Source organism: Poeciliopsis prolifica, unplaced genomic scaffold, assembly GCF_027474105.1.
Source record: "Poeciliopsis prolifica strain line A6 unplaced genomic scaffold, Auburn_PproV2 SCAFFOLD051, whole genome shotgun sequence".
Classification (NCBI taxonomy): domain Eukaryota; kingdom Metazoa; phylum Chordata; class Actinopteri; order Cyprinodontiformes; family Poeciliidae; genus Poeciliopsis; species Poeciliopsis prolifica.
The window spans coordinates 2136621-2158423 of NW_026562426.1; the positions used below are offsets into that span (position 1 = coordinate 2136621).

Sequence of the window (21803 nt, forward strand, 5' to 3'; positions counted from 1 at the left end):
TTTTTTGGAATCTATATACCAAGAAAGAAAGATAAAATAAAAAAAAAAGTCCTGAAATATATTAACTTTTCAATAATATCAATGTTTTATTGAAATGTACATTAAAAGGTTTCATATCTGACACTGCTGCTGTGGCTCCAAGGAAAAAGTCTTGCAATCTGAAAGTTGTAGGTTCAATTCCAGTTTCCTTCTGCCACATGTTGATAAGACCCTTGTGAAAGCTGGTTGGATTTGGAAGAATTCTCCATTTTACCAATCCATTCGAATGCATACTGTACATGTCCAGGTAGTTTTTGCAAACATTGAAGGCTGGTCTTCAGACCTGGTAGATACTTCTTTTGGCAGGTGCTGTGTAAAGCTGGAGCAGATATCTACATATTCCATCGAACAGACATATAACCTGTTTTCTTACTGTCTGACATCAAACCACACTGAAGTTGTCTTGTTTCAAGGTCATTAGGGATAAAGTCAAAAGTTCACCTAGAAGATTACATTACCTTAAAACAATTTGGGAAGACCGATATAACCATATCATGACTTTCTAACCTTCTAGGTCTAGGTCAATTCAGCACATCTAAGTTAACTGTAGGTCCACCAACATATCACACACACCGCTTCCTTCCATGACATCACGGCAAAAACAACAGAAATCAGCAAATATATCAGAATAAGGATTGTTGATTGTTTGTCATGTATGTCTCTTGGTCTTATATGGACTGTTGGCCTGTCTCCAGCTTCTAGGTTGGAATACAGATCCAATCCCTATGGATCCTAAACCAGATTAAAGACATCTCAACAGGAACACAGTATTTAAGTCTGAATAACGGATGTGATCAGTGTGGCATTGCTCCACATCCTTCTGCTCCCACAGGAGAAGGCAGGTAGACATTCTCATGTCTTCCTCCAGAGTCCGTCTGAGGATCCTCAGATACAGCAGCAGATGCAGCATCTAATCCTTGGTTGATGTAGCTGGCCTCCTCCCAGGCTTCCAGAACCGGGAGCTCGGACAGAAGAGCTTTCAGTTCATCAAGCAGACTCCTAAAGTCTGGCCTCAGCCGCGGCTCTGAGTCCCAGCAGCTCTTCATGACTTCGTAGCTGTTTGAAGGGTAAGATGGGAGAAAAAGAATTAGACTTTTCTTACAATATTGATTGTTTTATTGAACATCTTGGTGCACAAATCCTTCCTCACACAACAATGCTGAGTGTAATTTTCTTTGGTGCTGGACTCATTCATTCCTCCCTCCAGTAAAGACCTTCCCCATTCAAATCCCTCGTTTTTGTTCAAGCATTTTTGCAATACTATGAATGGGGAGAAATTTGATAGGACACAACTATCTTTTTTTTTTTTTTTTTTTTTTAAAGATTTCTTCACATTTCAAATTGAATTAGGACTCTGGTCTACTTTTTCTTTCACAGACAAATTTGGGAAATATTCTGGATCTGGACCAATGTGTCCTCTCTCAGAACCGGCCTTTCATCTGAAGAACGGAGAGGAATGGTAAAGATTTGGAACTGTTTTTTCAAATCTAGTGAGAAGGAACAAAACTAACATATTTCAGACCACTGCATTGGATTTCTGATAATAACCTGCAAGATCTATAAAACCTTACAGATTTTTGGATCTGTTCTTGTTATTTATTTATTTATTCCAGACTTTAATGACTGATTGTACAATCACCAATTACAAGAAATATCAGTAAGATATACATCCTTAAGGTGTCTATGAGGATCTTAGTCTTTTTGCCTTCTCTTCAAGATATGCAATACTAATTTTTTTTTTTTTTTTGAAGTTTAGACTAATTATTTTGTGATAAAATATGTCATTTTTATCAAAGAAGAAAACTCCTACAAAAAGCAAAGTTGTAGGATATTTAAAGTTTCTCATCAAGAAAAATCAGACCCACTCACAGCTTCTGGTCGCACTCTGCAGGTGGTTTGAGTCTGTGTCCTGACAGCAGCAGGTCCAGCAGTTCATAGTTGTGGACAGCAGGATATGGAGTCTTTCCTCGGGACACAATCTCCCACATAGTTACTCCGAATGACCACTATGACATGGAGAAGAGGATTATAGGACTAAAGCAGCCGCGACGAGGTTTTTCTATCACGTACGCCAAAGTTAGCGAGTCGAAGTTTGCAGCCATTTTGAGGTTCCATTTTTCTGGCAGCAAGAATTACAGAGTTGTTATGTTTTCTTCTTTTTTGATCAGTCTCTTGATCAGGAATATACACCTTTTTGGTGACAATTACACTAGCTATTGATTGTTGCGTTAAGGCATCATGGAAATGAAACACTGCAGAACAACAGAAATGTTGCTAGGCAAACTCACCACATCACTTTTGGTTGTGTAGACAGACTCAGACAGGCTCTCAATGGCCATCCACTTGATGGGCACACGGACAGCGACTGTCTGACGGTAGTAATTGCTGCTGTATATTTTCTTAGAGAGGCCAAAGTCGGCCACACAGACCCGAAGATCATCCCCCAGCCTGTGCAGAGACAGATACATATTTCTATAGCATGGCTCAAAGCATATCTGCATCGCTTTCATGCATTTTCCCCATCTTAACCTGCATCTGTCCGCCTTCAAAGATCAGACTCACATGCAGTTGCGTGCAGCCAGGTCCCGATGCAGAAATCCCTTTGTGCTCAGGTAGTCCATCCCTGCTGCGATGTCTATCATGAATCGCAGGAGCGTCTGGAAGGGAACAAACTGAAAGGGGAAAAACAGGACGGGTTTTTTTTTTTTTTTTTTTGTCTGAAACTAACTTCATTCCAGGCAGGATTATTTCCACATATAGAGAAGATTTCTCCTCAATAGATTTCTGCTGAGGAGAAATCTGTTTAAACAAGTTAAACAGTCTATGATCTCACAAGTTTTGTTTTGTGTTGTTCATGTCTTATCTTGTTTGTGATTCAGTTTTTCTTTGCTTTGGTCTCAATTTTGTGAGTTTTGTGAGTTAGTTTACATAGCATGCTTCTTTCGATACTGTGTCCTTATTACGACATTTATGAGCTTATGGATCAGTTTTTACCGCATATTCCTTTTACTTTTTTGTTGCTTGTATTGACTAGTGTAATAGTACAATTGAACAAAACTTTTTTATTTATTGTTTTAGTATCTCCTGGTTTCTCCTGCTCTCTGCAGTACCACAAATGGCCGCCAGATGTCGCTTCCAAGTGAATCTCTGACTTCCAGTCAAACATTGTTATGAAACATAAGGACCCTGTAAGTAGATGACTTATTAATGTCTCATGTTTCACAGGAATTTCTCAGGCAGTGTCGTTTTGGAATGACTAATGGGTTTTTATGTTAATTGCAGATATAAACACTTGGAATTATGAGAATTATCACAATTATTTGTAATTAAGCAATGCCTCAATGTAAATAAATATGCAATTGTATGAGAGCATGCAAGAACTGGCTGGCTCTCCACTCAATTCGATTGCATTTAAAGCTTCAACTGTTTCTCTTTCATTTTTCATTTAATGTTTTATGAAATGTTTGGGTTTAGATCCAACAGAATGTAAAATAATAACGGAGGAAAAGTCCAGATGAGCATCCTGACTGAGATCCAGAGTCAGATCCTACTGAATTCTGACTGAAGGGGGCAGAATTGATCAAATCACTCATCTGATGATACATTATTTCATTTGTCATTATTGTGTAACATTAGTTTTCAATTTGATATTAAATCTGTTCTAATGCAATATTTGTAAAAAAAAAAATCATAAGAAAAAAAAAAAAAGTCTGATTATGTTGCTCATGATTGATTTGTAAAAGCGATTAAAAAAACACAGTCAAGGAGGTGAGTTTCTTTTTTAAGCACTGTATGAACACACTACTGCGTGCGTGTGTGTGTGTGTGTGTGTGTGTGTGTGTGTGTGTGTGGTGTGTGTGTGGTGTGTGTGTGTGTGTGTGTGTGTGTGTGTGTGTGTACTCATAGCAGCACCTCACCATTGGAATGTCCCCATAGCGTGTAGCAATGAGAAAGCGCCGCAGGTCTCCATGTTTCATGTAAGGCAGGATGACCAGAGGAACAGGAACAGGACAATCCTCCTCTTTCCTTACGGTGACACCTGCAGGAAAAACACGCGTACAAACTATAACAACTGATTGATTTAAAAACCCACAGCACCCAATTCCTCCCCCAAATCCACCCAATTTGACAATGATCTCTATGAAATATGTTTCATGTGACCCCTTTGATTGAGGGGACAGGGGATGTGAAAGGAGTCTGGGCTCACTTCTAATCATTCCTCTGGCTTCTCTCTTACCAAGCAGCCTGACAACGTTTTCATGATCAAAGTTCTTCATTATCTCAGCCTCTTTCAAAAACTCCTCCAAGTCCCGCTGGCTGTGGATTCCAACTGCGACCAGAGAAAATGATGAGACAGGAGATCTGGTCAAGCAGACGCCTAATAAGCTTCTATGTCGGCTCCAAACCTCTCATGGTTTTCACAGCCACCCTGACATCAGCACCAGCCTGAGCCGTGAAGATCCCCTCATACACCGACCCAAACTCTCCTGTAAGTGGAAGCTGATTAGGAAACATTTGCATCATCAGGCTGCCATCGCAGTATGTCCTTCTCCTGCTCTGTTTGTAAAAACCCCTTCATTTACGACAGAGTCACATGTCTTGTTCATGTAAGCAGCATGCAGAAACTATTGTTCCGGTCTGACCTTTGCCCAGCTCCTTGCCCAGGGTCAGTTGGTTTCTTTCCACCAAGACGTCCTTCAGACTGTCCAACAAGCCTCCACCGAGCCCCTCCAGCAGCTGGGCCACCCCCTGCTGATCTGAAACACAACAAAAATACTCATTTAAAAAGAAAAATGTAACATTAGACAATTCTTTAAAAACTCTTGGTGATCACATCAAGAAATTCCTCTTATGACATGATAGTTTTCAGATATGGACTTTCCTCTGCACAGCTCACTGAAAGAATACTGACTTTATTACAAAGAGGCACCTTTCATGTCTTCATGGTGACATGTACATCCTGTCTCAGATGAACAATTTTCTTAATTGCTTCAGTTTTAGTTTTGAGTGTGGTTCAAATGTGAGTGGCTCCGATTTATGTTAGGAGACAGATACCAAAGAGACCCAGACCTCCTTCAAATCAACTCTTTGGGAAAATAAAGAAAAGCATGAAAATAAAAGCAGCTTCAGGAAAGTTAGAATAAAATTTATCTGACCCTCAGATAACTAAACACTCACTGTGAGGGAGCTGAGCTGTGGTCTCTGTGTTGTGTGGTGGATGGTAGGAGATGTGAGCGTTCCCTGGGAGGAGCTGCATTTCATGGTCCGGTTCTGACCTGGAGGGGTTTCAACACAATCACTATTAGTTCTGTACTGTATGAAAGCATGAACCATAATGAACCATAATGTCATTGATCAGAGGACAGAGACATTAACTCAGCTGAAACTTTTTAAATATCTAAATGTTATTTCATGGACTCAAACGGCACTTATTTTAAATAAATAGCACCAAATATGGACATTATTTTGGAATGTATGTTATGATCTAACAGTATGTCCAAGAGACTTTATGATATATATATACATGTATGTATATATGTATGTATATACATGTATGTATATATATATATATATATATATATATATATATATATATATATATATATATATATATATATACTCCCCCCCCCATATATATATGGGGGGGGGGGTGAGGGTGTGTGTGTAAGAAAATAGAATTAATACTGAGGACAGACAAGATTAACAAAATGAAGAAAAGAGTCAGTTGGAAGTCTACCCTTACCTGAGCTTAGTGTAGCTTTTGCGTAAGAAGTACATGGCGACAAAGATCACAGCTGCCAGCAACACAGTGCTGAGTAAAACCACCACTGTGAGCCATGTGGAGCGGAACAGGGACGACCTGTGAGCCGGGGTCGGGGCCAGGGCCGAAGCCAGGGCCGGGGCTGGGGCCGAAGTGGCTCCACCAGCAGGAGCCCCAGTGATCACCACGGTCCGCCCTGAAAGCAGAACAGGAGGAGGCGGGTCAGGCTCTGTGATAGGAGCGACACCCCAACATGCTGCCCAGTGAGTGGGGTGTATTTACTGAGCCTGCAGGTGAAGTCAATTCATGGATATTTACCCTATAGATATGATGAAATGTGGAATTTGGTAACTCACAGTGTGAGGTTGAGGCTTAGCTTTTGACTTTTTGGAAATTGTGGAGCACTCACTATTTAGACCAATATTATACTTTTTATATTATCATGCAGGATTATCATCCTATTAGTTTTTCCAAAGAAACTCCTTGTAGCTCATGAATTATAAAGTACTTATAATTACCGTACCTCAACAACCCAAAACAGGTGTTAGAACAAACTCATAATGCTAAGACAATACTTTCAGAACAGGAACATTTAGTTTATATGCTTTAGATCAACATTTAACGTCATCTACTTCATAGCATCAAACGTGGAGAACCAACATTCAGTTCCTTTTGCTTCTTTTGCTCTTTTCCTTTGGTTTGTTGTTTTGTTTGTACAATATTTCCTTCTAATTCATATAAAACACTCTGAATTGCCTTGTAGCTGAAAATGTGTTATAAATAATATGACCTTACCTTACCTTTACAACAGAAGTAGTAGATATGCAGCATTATGAAGCATTTTTAATGTCTGGTTGGTTGAAGCCAACCCATCAAACACAGGATGATGGTGAAATCCCACCTCTCTCCCAGGCTGACTTACGTCTGTAAATGACGACAGTCGCAGTGGATGAATGTGACGCTGGCTGCAGAGAGGAGATGTGATTCCAGGCCTGCACTGACAGTCTGTAGTCATGCTGGTGGTTCAGTCCCAGGACGGTGACCGACGTGTCGTTCAGTCCATCAGAGTCTGGCAGGAAAAGCACCTGGTTCCCACACGGCTCCCACTGACTGCCCATCTCTGCTGCCTTTTCACACTTTACTTGGTACTTCACTTCTGTCCCGCCTCCCCGGTCATGGGGGCCGCCCCATGTCAGGACCAGCACTGAGTCATTAACAGGACTGGCTGTTAGATTTAGAGGAGCAGAGGGCGGCTCTGTGGAAGACAACACGCACACACACACACACACACACACACACACACACACGCACGCACGCACGCACGCACACACGCACGCACGCACACACACACACACACACACACACACACACACACACCTTCCGTCATCGCTCCACCTTTGAGAAGAGCAAAAGTTGCAAATCACATCCTTTTTGTCTGATGAGGTGATTTGTATTTCTTCATTACATTTCACTAGTATTCACTAAATATTTACACATTGCAGAAATATGGTTTTCTGTAATTCATGTGGGAGAAACTGAAGCAATAACTTCAATAACTTCTGTTTCAAACAGTGGGAGGAAAAAACATTCAAACTTCAGAGTTGTTTTTTTTTTTATATTCCTGTCTACCTTACGCCTTTCATAACTTTTTCACATTGTCATGTTACAACCATGAACTGAAACAGTGTGCGTTTATTCAGGTTTAGATTGTAAAACAATATTCCAACTTTGAACATCTCATGGAGTCCCATCCATCATCCACAGACAGACAGAATACAGAATCTGTTGACTGGATGACAAATGGTTCTGCAGTGACGAACTTGTGCAAGTCTGCAGAGCACAGATCTGTTGGCATGACATCTTTGTTTTGGAAAATAGAGGTAAATCCGGGTGGATCTACACAGCAGACTGGAGACTCTATATCAGGGGTGTCAAACTCCAGTCCTCGAGGGCCGCTGTCCTGCAGTTATTCGATGCGCCACAGGTACAAAACACAAGAATAAAATGGCTTAATTACCTCCTCCTGGTGTAGATCAGTTCTCCAGAGCCTTGCTAATCACCTAATTATTTTATTCAGGTGGTGCAGCAGAGGCACATCTAAAGGTTGCAGGACACCGGCCCTGGAGGACTGGATGTTGACACCCCTGCTCTACATGCACCCAGAGCCACAACAGAACGGTCCTGTTCATTTGTTAGAGTGGCCCAGTCAAAGTCCAAATTTACACCTATTGAACAGTTGGTGGCAAACCTAAACGCTAATGCTTACCAATGCTCTCCATCTGAGTAAATGTGATCAGCTCTCAGTCTGATGGAGACGAATCCACATCAAGCAGCAAGCAGTGGCTTTATGAAATATGAACATAAATTCATAACCATAAAGACACATCAGAACCAATGACGTCTATGAACAAAATTCCTCAAAGCTAATGCATAAAAAGGACGGGTCTGTATCAGCTGTTCTTCAGTATCGTAACATTTCTATACGGATGGTGACCTTTCACCTTTCTGTCATGTCACAGGTGAATCCACATAAACATGTTTACAACTCATGATTACAAGAAGCAAATGACTGATTCCTTACTACTGCAGGCAAAGTCATGGGGGTCAGAGGGCAGGCGGCTGAATCCCTGCAGGCACTCACAGCTCTCTGACCCCTCCCTGGGGGTCCTGCTGTTTGGTGGGCACAGCTGGCATTCTCCTCCCCCGTTGTTGGGTTTGTAGTAGCCCATCCTGCAGGCTGTGGGACAAACAGGGATCATCTCTTAACGTTTATAGTGTTATTTCCAAAGTGCAACCATAAGCTTCTGAATTAGGAGATTGCATCTTAAAAAATGAAAACACAATTTTTTTTTTTTTTGTCATTTCTTCTGTGGCCATGCTTTTTAAACAAATCTGTCTGTGTTAAAGATTGATATATTTACATCAGACAACTTTGGTCTGGGTTTGCAACGACAAAACAGCAGGGGGCGTTATCTCAAACAACTGCCTCCAAAATGAATCTGTGGTTCATTTTGGAGGTAGTTGTTTCAATCACACGGTTTTAAGTTCTCCGCTTCTTTCTTTCCTGCTAAATTCTTCGTTGCGCTCTCTCTGGTTCTCATGTTCGTTATTCCAAGGTTTTCTGTTTGATCATATATTTGAGGTATAAATGAAGCTACAGGAAATTCTGAAAGACTGTATTGGACGCCATGGAAGAAAGACAAAACTGCTTGTATAAAGCACCAAAGTCAAACTTTGCATTTTCACATTTTTCATCTCAAAATGAAATAAACCTGGACCTAATGTCAAGACCAACAATTGTTTACAATTGCCATTATTGCTATCATTATTAGTATTATTAGTATCCATAGATTTTCTTGTCTTGTTATGAGTTTTTAACCATCTTATCTATGTAATATAATTTATTTTTTGGCTCTTTGGCACAGCATATTGAACAGGCTTATGAATATTATAACATGGTTTTAATGACAAATTTTTGATAATTATAGAATCAGTAAGTAATATATTTCATTGAATTGTGATAAAGGGAAGGATTAAATAAATCTTCACTTCTTCCTACTGCTGTTTAAACAGAAAAGTTGTGGTAAAAAAGTTCTTCTTGGTAATGTTTGTGCACGGTTTGTTTTCCGACTGATTGCTTTTCTTCTTGCTTTTGAAAATGTGTTTGAAATAAATAAATACAATCATAATCAATCAAAACAAATATTGAACACATAATCCAGCACAAATATCCCAGGTAAAGAAATGAATTCATGTTCATTCCAAAGACAGGACAAACATTTAAAGTGTTCAAGCATTTAAAGAGCAACACATAGTTACTATTTAATACCTTATTTTCTTGTTGACCCTTTAAGACATGAGGCAATTTTTTTGTCACTTTATTAATCTAAAATGTTTCTCTTATTAAAATATCCTCGATAAACCTCATACTGTTTATGACAGAAAGTCTGGTTAAGTTTTGCTGCTGTATAACAGAAACTTAACCAGAAAAAAACAAAAAATGGAATTTATATATATATATTTTTATGTTTTAGGATTGCAAAACTGTGAGAAAACATAAAGCCAAAAAAGCTCCAACATGAAGTCAAACTTCAGAATGGGAAGGAAGGCAACAGAGAAAATGAGGATGTGAAAGTCATGAGTCGACTTTTCCAAAGCTACCAAGAATAAATTGTTCATCAATAATCACATGAGAACATAATCAACACACCAGCTTTGGGAGTTTTTTTTTTTTAATTTTTTTGCTTTTTGAAAACACAAATTGTTCCAGTAATGTGTTCTGAATGAAATGGTGAGAGCATAACAGCATTACTTTGCTGTGATTCAGAATCCATCCATTCATTTATCTGGAGCACAGTGAATATGTCTGCCCTGAAAAATCCATTTTTATTTAATTTGAAAATCTGCAGCCTGTTTCAGTCTCTACGTCATGAGACCATCGTTCACTTTCAAGTAGCTGCCGGAGAAAAAACTCATTAGGAAGAAGGAAAAACATCTTCCTGAACTGAACGACTGATCGTGTCATTCAGGTTTTTTGAAGTGGGCTTCTGGGTGTTTGTGAGGAGTTATTATCCGACTTGCAATGGGAATTCTTCTTGGTTTTTCCTGTAGGCTGAAACTAACACAAACCTCAAGCAGAGTTTATCGTCAAAGCTGAAAGTCTCACAAACCTGACAAGATCTAAAATCTCCCCGCAGTTTGTTTAAAACAGCTCCCTGACATTGTCTCTGCAGAAATGTTAAAGCAGAGAAATTCAAAAATATGCACGCTGACTCAAGTGGTTCTGGTTCCAAATAGCATCAAATCTGCTGCAAGTTTCATTTCTTTCTTTCTGTGTGCAGAAATGAAGAATTGGATCAAAGCAGCTCAGTTCATTTTGCTCACTGTTTCATTTTATTCAGAAGGTTTTATTTTGAATAGTGAAGATATTATTATCATGTGTGACCTGAGAATATTTTGACCCAGAGTGCAGGTCATGACTCTCTTTGCACCAGCTGGACAAATGTGTTTCCTACCTTCACACGCTTGTCCTCTCTCCTCCAGGCCCGGCTTGCAGGAGCAGCCGCCCCGCTGTGAGCTCCACACTCCGTCCAGGCCGCACTCTCTGACAGGAGGTTCTGACTGCACAGCGCCGTCCACGCAGCGACCCCCCACCGGCTCCGAGCCGGCCCCCGTCCTCAGGAAGGACGTCAGGTTGGAGACGACGTGAGGGCACACTTTGTAATACACTCTGATGGAAGCGATGAACACACACTCTCCTGTGTAGGAGAAGCCCAGCTGGAAGCCTCTGCGTGAGATCGGACCCAGGCTCAGGGACACACTGCGGTTCAGATGATTGGATATGGAGTCCAGACCATCGGTCCTAGAGAACAGTTTGGAATTCTGGAGGTCCAGGACACTCGGACCCTTTGGGAATTTGGAGACGGGATTGTCTGTGTCAAAAAGATGAACTTTCAGCGGACTGAGCTCACCGGACGACTCTTCCTCCTGAGCAACTGAAATGTCTATCAGTAAATGGTGGGCATCTCTGCGCTCCGTCCACTTGCTTAAGACTGATCTCCATCCGGAGTTTTTACAGGCCTGGAGCACGGGCTCAGAATCTCCAGAACCAAACTGGAGACGGAGTTCACTCCACTGTAGTTTAAAGAAAAAGGCATGAAAAAGTCAGTCATGGTCCTCCATCTTTTAATAACTAATATTAATGCAAACAGAAACATTCCATGGCATTGTGTTGGGAATTTACTTAATAGATTTATACAGGTGAGAACCGAACTCCTGTGTATCAGCGATGTACAGGCTGTCAGAACCAGTTCCAGATCTTGTTGCCAATTCTTTGCAAAATGTCTGTGAATGTGGATCTTCGAGTATTAGCACACATTCTTAATGAGTTTTAAAGATAGAACAAAGTCAGTTTGATTCTGGTTCTCAAACAATGCAGTCATGTTCAGTTTATTACTTAAGTTGATTTAAAAGGAAACCCAACAAATTGCATCAAGTCACTGACTCACAGCAATTCCTCACAATGAACATGCATGCAGTGACAGGAAGAAACCCCCAGCAGAAGCAGAGCCTGGGTCAGTATGACTGAGCATTTTAGGGCTGACTGTACAGACTGGCCATGAAGTTCTGAATTAGATCAGTGGTGACATCACTGTCCTCTTCAGAGATTATGACGCCCAGCAGACAGAGTCAGAAAAGACAAACATGAGTGAAGAGCAGCCTGGGTTAAACTTAGAATCAACCCGGTGCGGATGTGGACCCTATGGGAGAGAGGGTCCACATCCAGAACCTAGTCAGTACCCAGAACCTAGTCATGGATGTAAACGGAGAACAGCCCAGCTTCATTCAGAAAGCTCAGTGCTCTGAGACAGAGTGAACAAAGATCACATGGAACGGTTAGTTAGAAGATTGACTCACCTGTTGGAGCGGTTCTGACCTCCATCCCAACTTTTCACCAGAGCTGAAAAGTTCTACTGCAGAGAGGAGAACATCCCGCCGTTTAGTTACATTTATGTCTCATTTTAACCAACAGAACAATAACAGAATCAGAACAATTTGTGGTTTCAGGGCTTCAGATGTAAATGTTGACAAGCATTCTGTGGATCAGTGGATTCCTTTTTATTTATGCCTCTCAAACTGGTGGAGAAAATAATGAATTTCCAACATCAATTTAAAAAAAACCCAAAACCCTAGTTTTTGTTTTAGAAAGTTCTAAATTTGATTGATAAATTGACTTTGGCTTGAATGAGAACTTGCTGTCACTTGCAATTAGCGAGATTTTGGAGTAATTACAGTCGGTTCAGATGCTTTTGAAGATCAGTCTTTCTGTGTCTTAGTGGTGCTTTTTTAAAACCCAAAATCACATAATAACTACAACAAAACATTTTTAAACTAAGTAACAGTGTTGTGTTTGTTCATTTCTATTTTTTATTACATTTATCTACCAGTTTATTACATTTTTGGAATCCTTCATGAAGAAGAACACTTTTCACTCAGCCAACATAAAACCGCTGCAAATTAAAAGTCAATTTTGAACAAAATGTGCTTTTTGCCATAAAAAAAAAAAAGAACTACACAACTCTTCAACACAAAATGCTTGTTCTTACCTCAACTACAGGAAACATTTTTAGATTTTTAAATTACATAACAGGTCTTTATTTTTGTACTGATGTAAATCAAAGTTAATTATGTTTATCACGCCTTCTAGATGAGTAGAACATGACGTTAAAAGCACATCATTTGCAATCTATGGGAAGAAGAATTATGAAGAATAATATTTCTATATTTGTGAAAATGTGCTTTTGTTGGACATCTAGAAAACATTAATAACCTATCAATTAAAAAAAAAAATTACCTTTACATTAAAAACCATTGCTCTCTATTTGAATCATGTTTGGCCAAAGTTAAGAGCCACTTGCAGCTCCGAAAATCTGTTTCAGAGGATCAGGTTGAATTACACAGTGTTATAAAAAAAAAATCTTTTGGAAGTTGTTTATGTTTGTTCAACTGAATTATGACTATTTTGAATGGCTGAATCAAAACATGACATCCATGTTTCTCAGTCAGGTCAGGATTTTATTCTAATTTGATTCAGAGAAATTTGATCTTCTGACTACAATGATGACATTTTTTTGACATCATCATCAGTTCATTTCTGTTAATATTTCTCATCCAAAAAAGATTTCAGGAGAAAAAAAAGTTTTAATTCATTATATGTTACAACCCTAGATTTCTGTTAATTGAATAATAAACACTGATAAATGTAAGCACGTGTGAATTGAACATTATGCCTTCATTGTGTAAAATTCTCCGTCTCTTTTCTGTCCTGATGGAATCTCTCCTCCTGCTTGTCACTCATTGATCAGATTCTCAGGAAACTGATCCAGATGTGAGAACAATCATGCATTTTGATGCTCATGTTGCTCCATAGATCAGAAAGTTGACCTGATTGAGCAAAAACCAATGTGATTTTAGGATTCAGCACATCAACATGACCCTAAAACTGTTGAAAAACAGACAAGTTTTTGCCTGTTGACCAGTTTTACCAACAGACTCATATATTCATATGTGAAACATGCTCTGTTCCTGTCAGGCTGGACCCCATTCGTCTCACATGTTGGAGACCTGTGGACTTTCCTGAAGCAAAATTTCTCTGCATTTTATACATTCAACCACTAAACGGAAGCTTTTCACACATGATCAGCATTAGTTAATAGAACTTAGTTAATGAAATGCAAATTCTCAAAAGTGCTAATAGAGTTTCTGTAATTGCTGCTGCATTTCTTCAGTTTCCAGGGACCCTAACATTACACTTTTTAGCGTGCTAATGTTGCTAGTTGTTGTTTTGTGTTTTTACCTGCCAGCAAACCATTTATTTTCTCCACTTGAATATCTCAAATCATGAATGACCCACCTTCCTCTGCCAAAGGCTGTGTGTCACAGTCAGTGGTCCACATCAGCGTCCACAACAGGAACAAGCAAGCAGGTCCAGCAGACTCCATATTGTCCTGTGAACAGTCTGAATCCTTTAATCCTGTTTCTGCTGGTCAGGTTGCAGTTCTGTTGGACATCTGGGTTTACATCTAACACAAGATGACCCAAGATATTTGTTTCCTCAAATCAGCCTTCCTCTTTGGAAGTTCACACCCACATCACAGGGTTCTGAATGCTGAATTGACTTGAATTAAATCAGACCATCAAATTGTTTTTGTTTTGTTTTTTCATTTTAATAAAGTTGAAACAGCATATTTTATTGTCAAAATAAGAAGTAATAAAAAGATTCAACTCAGTTTACTAAGTTTATACAAATCTATATATTAAGTTTTTTTAACTGAATTCATCAAGTGTGCTTAAAATGACAAATAGAAGTCAGTCCTACTCAAATTATTTAGTTTACATCAAATAAGGAGGAAAACTAATAAAAAATCTCTTTCAAATGTTTTTTTTTTTTTTTTTTAACTCAGACAACCTTTATTTGGGAATAATCAGACATGAAAGTGGGTAATGAAAGAGGGGGAAGACATGCAACTAAGGTCATCATGTCGGGAATCAACCCAGTGGTGCACAGCCCACATGAAACAGATGTGCTTCTAATGATGGGGTCAATTTAAGAAATGGAAAAGTCATAAGTTTCTTCATTGTTGTAATAAGAGGAATTTTCTCCTTAATTTTGTGTCATTTCTTGTGAATTCCTCTCTGAGCTTCAAGAACTCTTATCTCGCCTTCCAGTGTTTGGCAACTTGCTTTTTCATTTCCTCTTTCTGTTGTCTGCTTATAAATAGTAAAAACCACTGCAATTTATTTTTATATGAAAAGGGGTGTGATAAGATTATTCTGTGTTTTAGAAGTCATCATAAAAATCATAAAAAACCTGCACACCTGCTTTTGATGGTAAACATGCAACGTCTTGTTTCCATGAAGAAAATGTAAGAATATCCAAGAGTTATCACTGCAAAAAAAAAAAAAAAAAAAACACTGCTAGTGGTGATGTGTGCTACCACTAGACTGGTGTCCTGCTGTGGCTCCTGCAGTGCTGCTCAGCTGGGAAAAAGAAAAGACATTCTCAGTGTCATATGTCAATATGACTTGGAATGCCATATTAGTGCACTTCCTCCTTGTGGTTTCCTTTTCTACCAGTTTCTTAAGCCTGAGTTGTGATTTCTTCAAATATTCCCACTTGAGCAAAGACAGCGACAAGTTGAAACGAACGCCAAACAGAAATGTACTGACATCAAAAAAAAAAGTTCCACCAATAATAAGGCAACACAGATGCAAAATCTGTTGCACACACACTGCAAACACACAAAGTCTTACCGTGTATTTTTGTCTGGTTTCTAGTGCAAATATCTCAATACACTTGAAATTAGACAAAACTAAAAAAGTTTAAGCTTAATTACATTGGCAGATTTTTTCACTTAAGATATTTTCCCCATGTTAATGGGGGAGGAAAATCTGCCAGTAAAACTAGCACCATTTCATCAGTGTTAAGCAATTATTGACTTAGTTAAAAAGTAAATTGTAAGTTAGTTTTGTCCTACTTCAAGTATGCAAAAATACTTTCAGCAGAAACTAAGCCAAAAATAAAAGGTTTTGTGTTTTTGCACTGTGGCATTGTTTCGCTAAGTTTCTGCAACGTCACCAGATTTATCTCCATCCAGTGCTGCATTCATTTTTTTGTATTGGTGATGGTCTGACCGCTGTCCAGATTCTTCTCCATCACATCCTAAAGGTTGTCAGTGGGGTTGAGGTCCAGGTACTGGGGTGACTAATCCATGATGCCTCCTGCTGTCTGCACCAGGCTTTCACAACCTGAGCCTGATGAATGCTGACAGTTTCATGTTGGAATATGTGTGAGTCAGGGAAGAAAAAAAGTCCATAACCTGGCCATTCAGTATGTTCATGTAGTCAGCTGACCTCATAATGTTGGTGAAACTGGACCTCCCCACCAGCAGCAGCAAATCACAGCACTGGAAGCCATCATTCATACTGCTGAGGAACATTAACATGTATGTAGCAGCAGGGTTGAGTTGATTTGATGTGACTAAGCAGTCATCATCATCCTACTGATGATCAATGTGAGTCATTTGCTAGAGTTGCAAAACTCAAGGTTTTGCAACTCTAGCAAAACATAAGGTTTTCAAATTTTGGCCCTCAGTGTTCTGTTGTGATCTGAAGCAACAAATGACGGTTGACAGACATTTATTAAAATAAAAGGTTAAACCATGACCTTTCATCTAGGCAGAGAAGGGATGTGAGAAACTTCGCTGTTTCAGGTGAACCGTAAGACAACGGGTCATGCTGGGTTTATGGAGGAGAGCTGCTGATTTTGAAACAGTTGAGGTTGGAGACTTGAACTGATCCATATCTGTGGGCTTGATGGTTATTTATTTGATTTATTCTAGAATCATTTCCTCCACAGAGGATTTCAGAACTTCAGAAAGATTTCTCACATGGGAGGAAAGTTGTTTGATTGCAAGAAGACTGGCAGCAGAATCCTGACATACTGGCTCTGTACCAATCCAATCTAAGTTAGCCCTTTTGTTTGCTTTGTGAGGAAGTGCACTGGCAGCCGAATCAGTCACATCGACTGGCTGAATCCCTGCTGGGTCAGTGAAATGAATATTGAAAGTGGGACGACAAGCAGTCTTTTCAGATAGCTGGCGTGGTCTGACATTACATCAGCCAATGGGGTTGATTGTCCCGCCCCTTTCACTACTGCGCAGTCGTTCTACTCAGAACGCGTCAGAGCTAACAGTTGAGAGCTAACAGCTGATCGTTGTTTTCATTAAGAGTTTGAGAGAGATTATAAAATCTGGAGAATCGGTAAAAAAAACAAAATTGTAATAGTTTCTCTAATTATATAATTGAAATTAGTAAATTTTTTTTTTTTTTATCTCTGGAAGTTCTTTGAGCGCAGCGGAGACTGAAAGAAAAAATCCCCGGTAGAGTCAAACAGCGTCGGAGCGTTGGTGAGTGACTGCACGCGCTCGGCAGTTGGCACAGTAATTTGGATGAAAATTGACAAAATCACGTAATATCTGACCAAATTTAATAAAATTAAAGTAGCACAGTAAAATTTTTATTATTATTGTTGTCTATATTTTATTTTTTCTGTGTAGTTGCATTTATTTTTCTTTGAGTATATGTCCTAATAGTCCAACTGTTCTATTTCAGTTATGTGCTTTTTTTTTTCTTCCGTTGGTATTACAAGACATTTCCGTTAAAGCTGTACTTTTAGATTGAAATATATACTATCATTATTTTATTATATTATTTTTCATCACCACATATTAAGCTAATTTCTTTAGTTTTACTTATGTGTAAATAACATTGTAGTCTGAGATGTTTCGCTTTGGCCTTTGGATTGGAGAGCCCTGAGATTTCAAGAAACACTTCTGGATTTGGATGGCGAGCCCCAGCCCCAAGAACCCAGTGAGATTTTAGATAGTGACCCGACTGGTCACTATCTTTGGAAATATTGAGGATCGACTAACACCTTGAACAGACTGGACAAAACACTGAATCAACTGACACCTTGAAAGGACTGTTATTTATTTTATTTTCTATTTCAAACAAAAACGCGCGCTATTTTGTTATAATTGTATATATGGATCCACAATTGTTTCATTATTAAATTTTACTCTTCCTTGTTAACACTTTGTTCACTCCAGTGTTGTCATTCACACCTAGGCTCTTTGTCTTTTGATCTGGCCCAACTTCTTTTTAGATACACTGTCATAGCATTGGTGTTAGTCAGAGAAGTAAATTAAATTGGCTACCTTTAGCTATTATTATGTGTATTTAAAGTAACTTGTGGGTTACACTGGAATAACTTTAGAATCAATCATTGTAACCAGGCTCCTCGCAATAAACAATCAATCAATTAATCACATGATAAATTTAAATGAGCTCAATCATTTCCATTTGCATGTTTTATCGTTTTTCTCTTTTGCTACCAAAAACTGAATGATAAAAGTCACTTAGCCCACTAAGGTCACCAACAGGGCCACTAAGGTCACCAACCGGGCCACTAAGGTCACCAACAGGGCCACTAAGGTCACCAACCGGGCCACTAAGGTCACCAACAGGCCAACTAAGGTCACCAATAGGGCCACTAAGGTCACCAATAGGGCCACTAAGGTCACCAATAGGGCCACTAAGGTCACCAACCGGGCCACTAAGGTCACCAACTGGGCCACTAAGGTCACCAATAGGGCCACTAAGGTCACCAATAGGGCCACTAAGGTCACCAATAGGGCCACTAAGGTCACCAATAGGGCCACTAAAGTCACCAACAGGCCAACTAAGGTCACCAACAGGCCAACTAAGGTCACCAACAGGGCCACTAAGATCACCAATAGGGCCACTAAGGTCACCAAAAGGGCCACTAAGGTCACCAATAGGGCCACTAAGGTCACCAACAGGGCCACTAAGGTCACCAACCGGGCCACTAAGGTCACCAATAGGGCCACTAAGGTCACCAACAGGGCCACTAAGGTCACCAATAGTGCCACTAAGGTCACCAACCGGGCCACTAAGGTCACCAACAGGCCCACTAAGGTCACCAACAGGCCAACTAAGGTCACCAATAGGGCCACTAAGGTCACCAACAGGCCAACTAAGGTCACCAACAGGGCCACTAAGGTCACCAATAGGGCCACTAAGGTCACCAACAGGCCAACTAAGGTCACCAATAGGGCCACTAAGGTCACCAATAGGGCCACTAAAGTTACCAAAAGTGCCACATACATTCTGTGCCTGAACACCTGGAGGCAGATAGCGAACCGGCATCGTTTCAAGCTGAGTTATGGAATGCTGAAACACCAATTTATTGATATTTTAACTATTTAATAGTTTTTATCCAGACGTTCTGGCCCAACAGGCCCTTTAAGAACGTTCCGGTTTTTGATCTGGACCCAAATGGAAATGAGTTTCATGTCCCTGATATTCGGGATAAAACAAGAGAATCCTGTTTTGAATGTAAACAACAATGAAGATATTTGGAGGTGGAATGATGTCACAGCACCAGCAAAGATTCTGTGATGTCACTGGCGATGCAGTCTGTGATGTCATCAACTGCAGAATCGTATGTAACACAATTCTGCATATTTGTCATTGCTTGCAATACCCCTGACCAGTTCAGACGCCCGCAAAGCACTTTCCAATCGACCGTTCACTTCGTTTTGAAATCGACAACTTTAGTGATTTTACTGAAATAAAAATGTCTCAAAATACAGAAAGACACCAGAACCGCAGACTGGCCCACCTGGAGGAGGAGCTGGAAGAAACCAAATTCCAGCTGCAGAAACAAACGGAGCTCAAAGTGGGTTTTTTCAACAAGGCCCACAGAGCAACTGAGGAGTTGAAGAGACTCCAGAGATATTGACACTGAAACACTGAAAGTTGTTGCTATTGCTTGTCAGGCTCACTTCAGTGTGGAAGACCTGGATAAAGAGGAGCTGCAACAAAAATATGAAGATTTAAAGGTGGCTCAGTTCCACATCCAGGACGCACTGCTGGCAGAAATGCATCTTGAGAAGCAGCGAAATAAAGTCCTGGAAGACAAGCTGGATGACCTGAAGGCTTCGTATGAGGAGCTGCGCCGTAAATACGAAGCAGACGTTGGTGATGAGGCAAAGCTACATGAGGAACAGAGCCTGGAGAAGCTCAGAGTGGAGAAAGACAAGATCATAGATGACATGACCCAAAAGATCGACCTCCTGCAAGAAAATGAAAAACGTTTACAAGCCAACTTGAGGAGAGCAAACGTGGAACAAACGAACAATCAAAATTAATAAACGAGTTAAAGCAGCAGGCGGAGATTTACCAAGACAAAATAAAGAAAGAGGAAGCTGCTCTTTACAAAGAAAGAAAAGAAAATGTAATCCATGGAATAAACTACACTGTATTGATTGAAAATTTTGAAAAGCTGGAGACACAGAAAGAAACTCTGATGGACAAATCAGAGGAGGACACAGCGCTGGTGGAGAAAATAAGAAAGGAGTACGCCATCCTCCAACGCAAAGCAAACCAAGACACCAAATTCCTGAAAAACAACGCAAAGATTTTAAAGAAAGAATTGGATGAGAGCAAAACATTTTACAACAAGCTCAAACTTAAATATAACTTGGATATTACTGGATTGAAGGAGGAGATGGAAAGATGTAAAGAGAAAGTACAACAAGAGAAAGACGCCTCATTACAATCAGCGACTGAGAAGCAGCAGCTCATCGACAGCCTGCGACAGGAAAACGCCGTCCTGGAGGAAAACACACGGCGAGAAATCCAGGTCCTCCAGGACAAAGACAGAAATGCACAGGATGAACTGGAGACGCTCAGAGTTTTGTTTAAGGAGCTCCAGTGTTCTTACATACATGATGTTAATATGTTGAAGACACAGGCAGAGCAGTTCCAGGAAGAAATAAGCAGAATGAAGCAAGAATTGGAGACAACCAGAGATAAACTGCAGCCAGACACTGAGGAAGATCAGCATGAAGATCTACAAACTACAGTTTCACAACAGGAGGAGGAAAAGAACCGGGTCGACCCGATTATGGATTCTAGTCATCATATTTCACTGGAGGAGGATTTAGCAAGGGAACCAATACCAGGCTGTTCAAATGATCTGGAATCCATACAAGACGACATCAATGAGGAAACCATCCAGCAGGATTTAGAGATTCCAGATATGAACAGCAAACAAGAAGGAAAGAAGAAAAAACCAAAGACTCCAATTTGGAAAAAAATTCGAAACATCTTTAGATTGAAGAAGACAAAAAAAACAACACAGGAGTGAATTCAATAAAAAACGAGGCCTGTGGCGATTCGGCCTGTCATGATAACAGATTTTACTGAGCGATTTAATCGTCTCAAAAAATTATTGCCATAAACTATAATATTGTTTGAAGACCTTTTCACACTGATTTAATGTAAATTACGTAATAATACATGCGACTTCCTGCCACAGATAGATACACTTTACTTTCAAAACAACACAGAGAGGAATCCCGAACAGCTGACACGGTGCAACCCCAAGTCCAGCAGACATCGGAGATGATATGTGGAAACATGAATGTTTAACCAACATTTCATGCAAAGAAAATATAAATAACTCGGGGAGGAGTTGGAGCGAAATTTCCACCAGAAAACCTGGTAACTTTTCAGCTGTTCTTTGTTAAGGTGACATAAAATGGTTATAATGATTTTCATTCAGTCAGACTGACAGATTGTAGTAAGGAATTGTTTAATGCCTGGTTTCAATATTAGTGAACTGGATTTATTATTTTGTGTCCATTGTTGGACACAACACGGTTCGATCAAACCGTTATAGCCAGGATTTCTGTCGGCTGATGTGTCTCAGGTTTTGATAATGGGCCGACACTCGGCGACATCAGGTGGTGCAGCGCGCGCTGGGCATTACGCTAAGGAAGTAAGGAAGGGAGGGTCAGTGGAGAGCAGCGGAGTTTCATTCAGAGTCATCAACAGTAAGAAAAAAAGGCAGGAA

General features: G+C 39.9%; 1 protein-coding gene across 1 annotated transcript; it reads right to left on the minus strand.

Moving 5' to 3' along the window:
* Window positions 1–110: 110 nt before the first annotated feature.
* Window positions 111–14360, minus strand: si:ch73-40a2.1 (tyrosine-protein kinase receptor UFO). The gene is made up of 15 exons (XM_055058636.1): window positions 14214–14360; window positions 12218–12273; window positions 10816–11434; window positions 8382–8537; window positions 6723–7055; window positions 5783–5996; window positions 5218–5315; window positions 4683–4796; window positions 4446–4526; window positions 4277–4369; window positions 3957–4078; window positions 2602–2711; window positions 2328–2487; window positions 1909–2045; window positions 111–1095 (listed from the first exon to the last, which is right to left on the minus strand). Exons 1-15 carry the CDS (start codon window positions 14299–14301, stop codon window positions 834–836), a joined length of 2643 nt encoding a protein of 880 aa, XP_054914611.1. The 5' UTR covers window positions 14302–14360; the 3' UTR covers window positions 111–833.
* Window positions 14361–21803: the final 7443 nt, after the last annotated feature.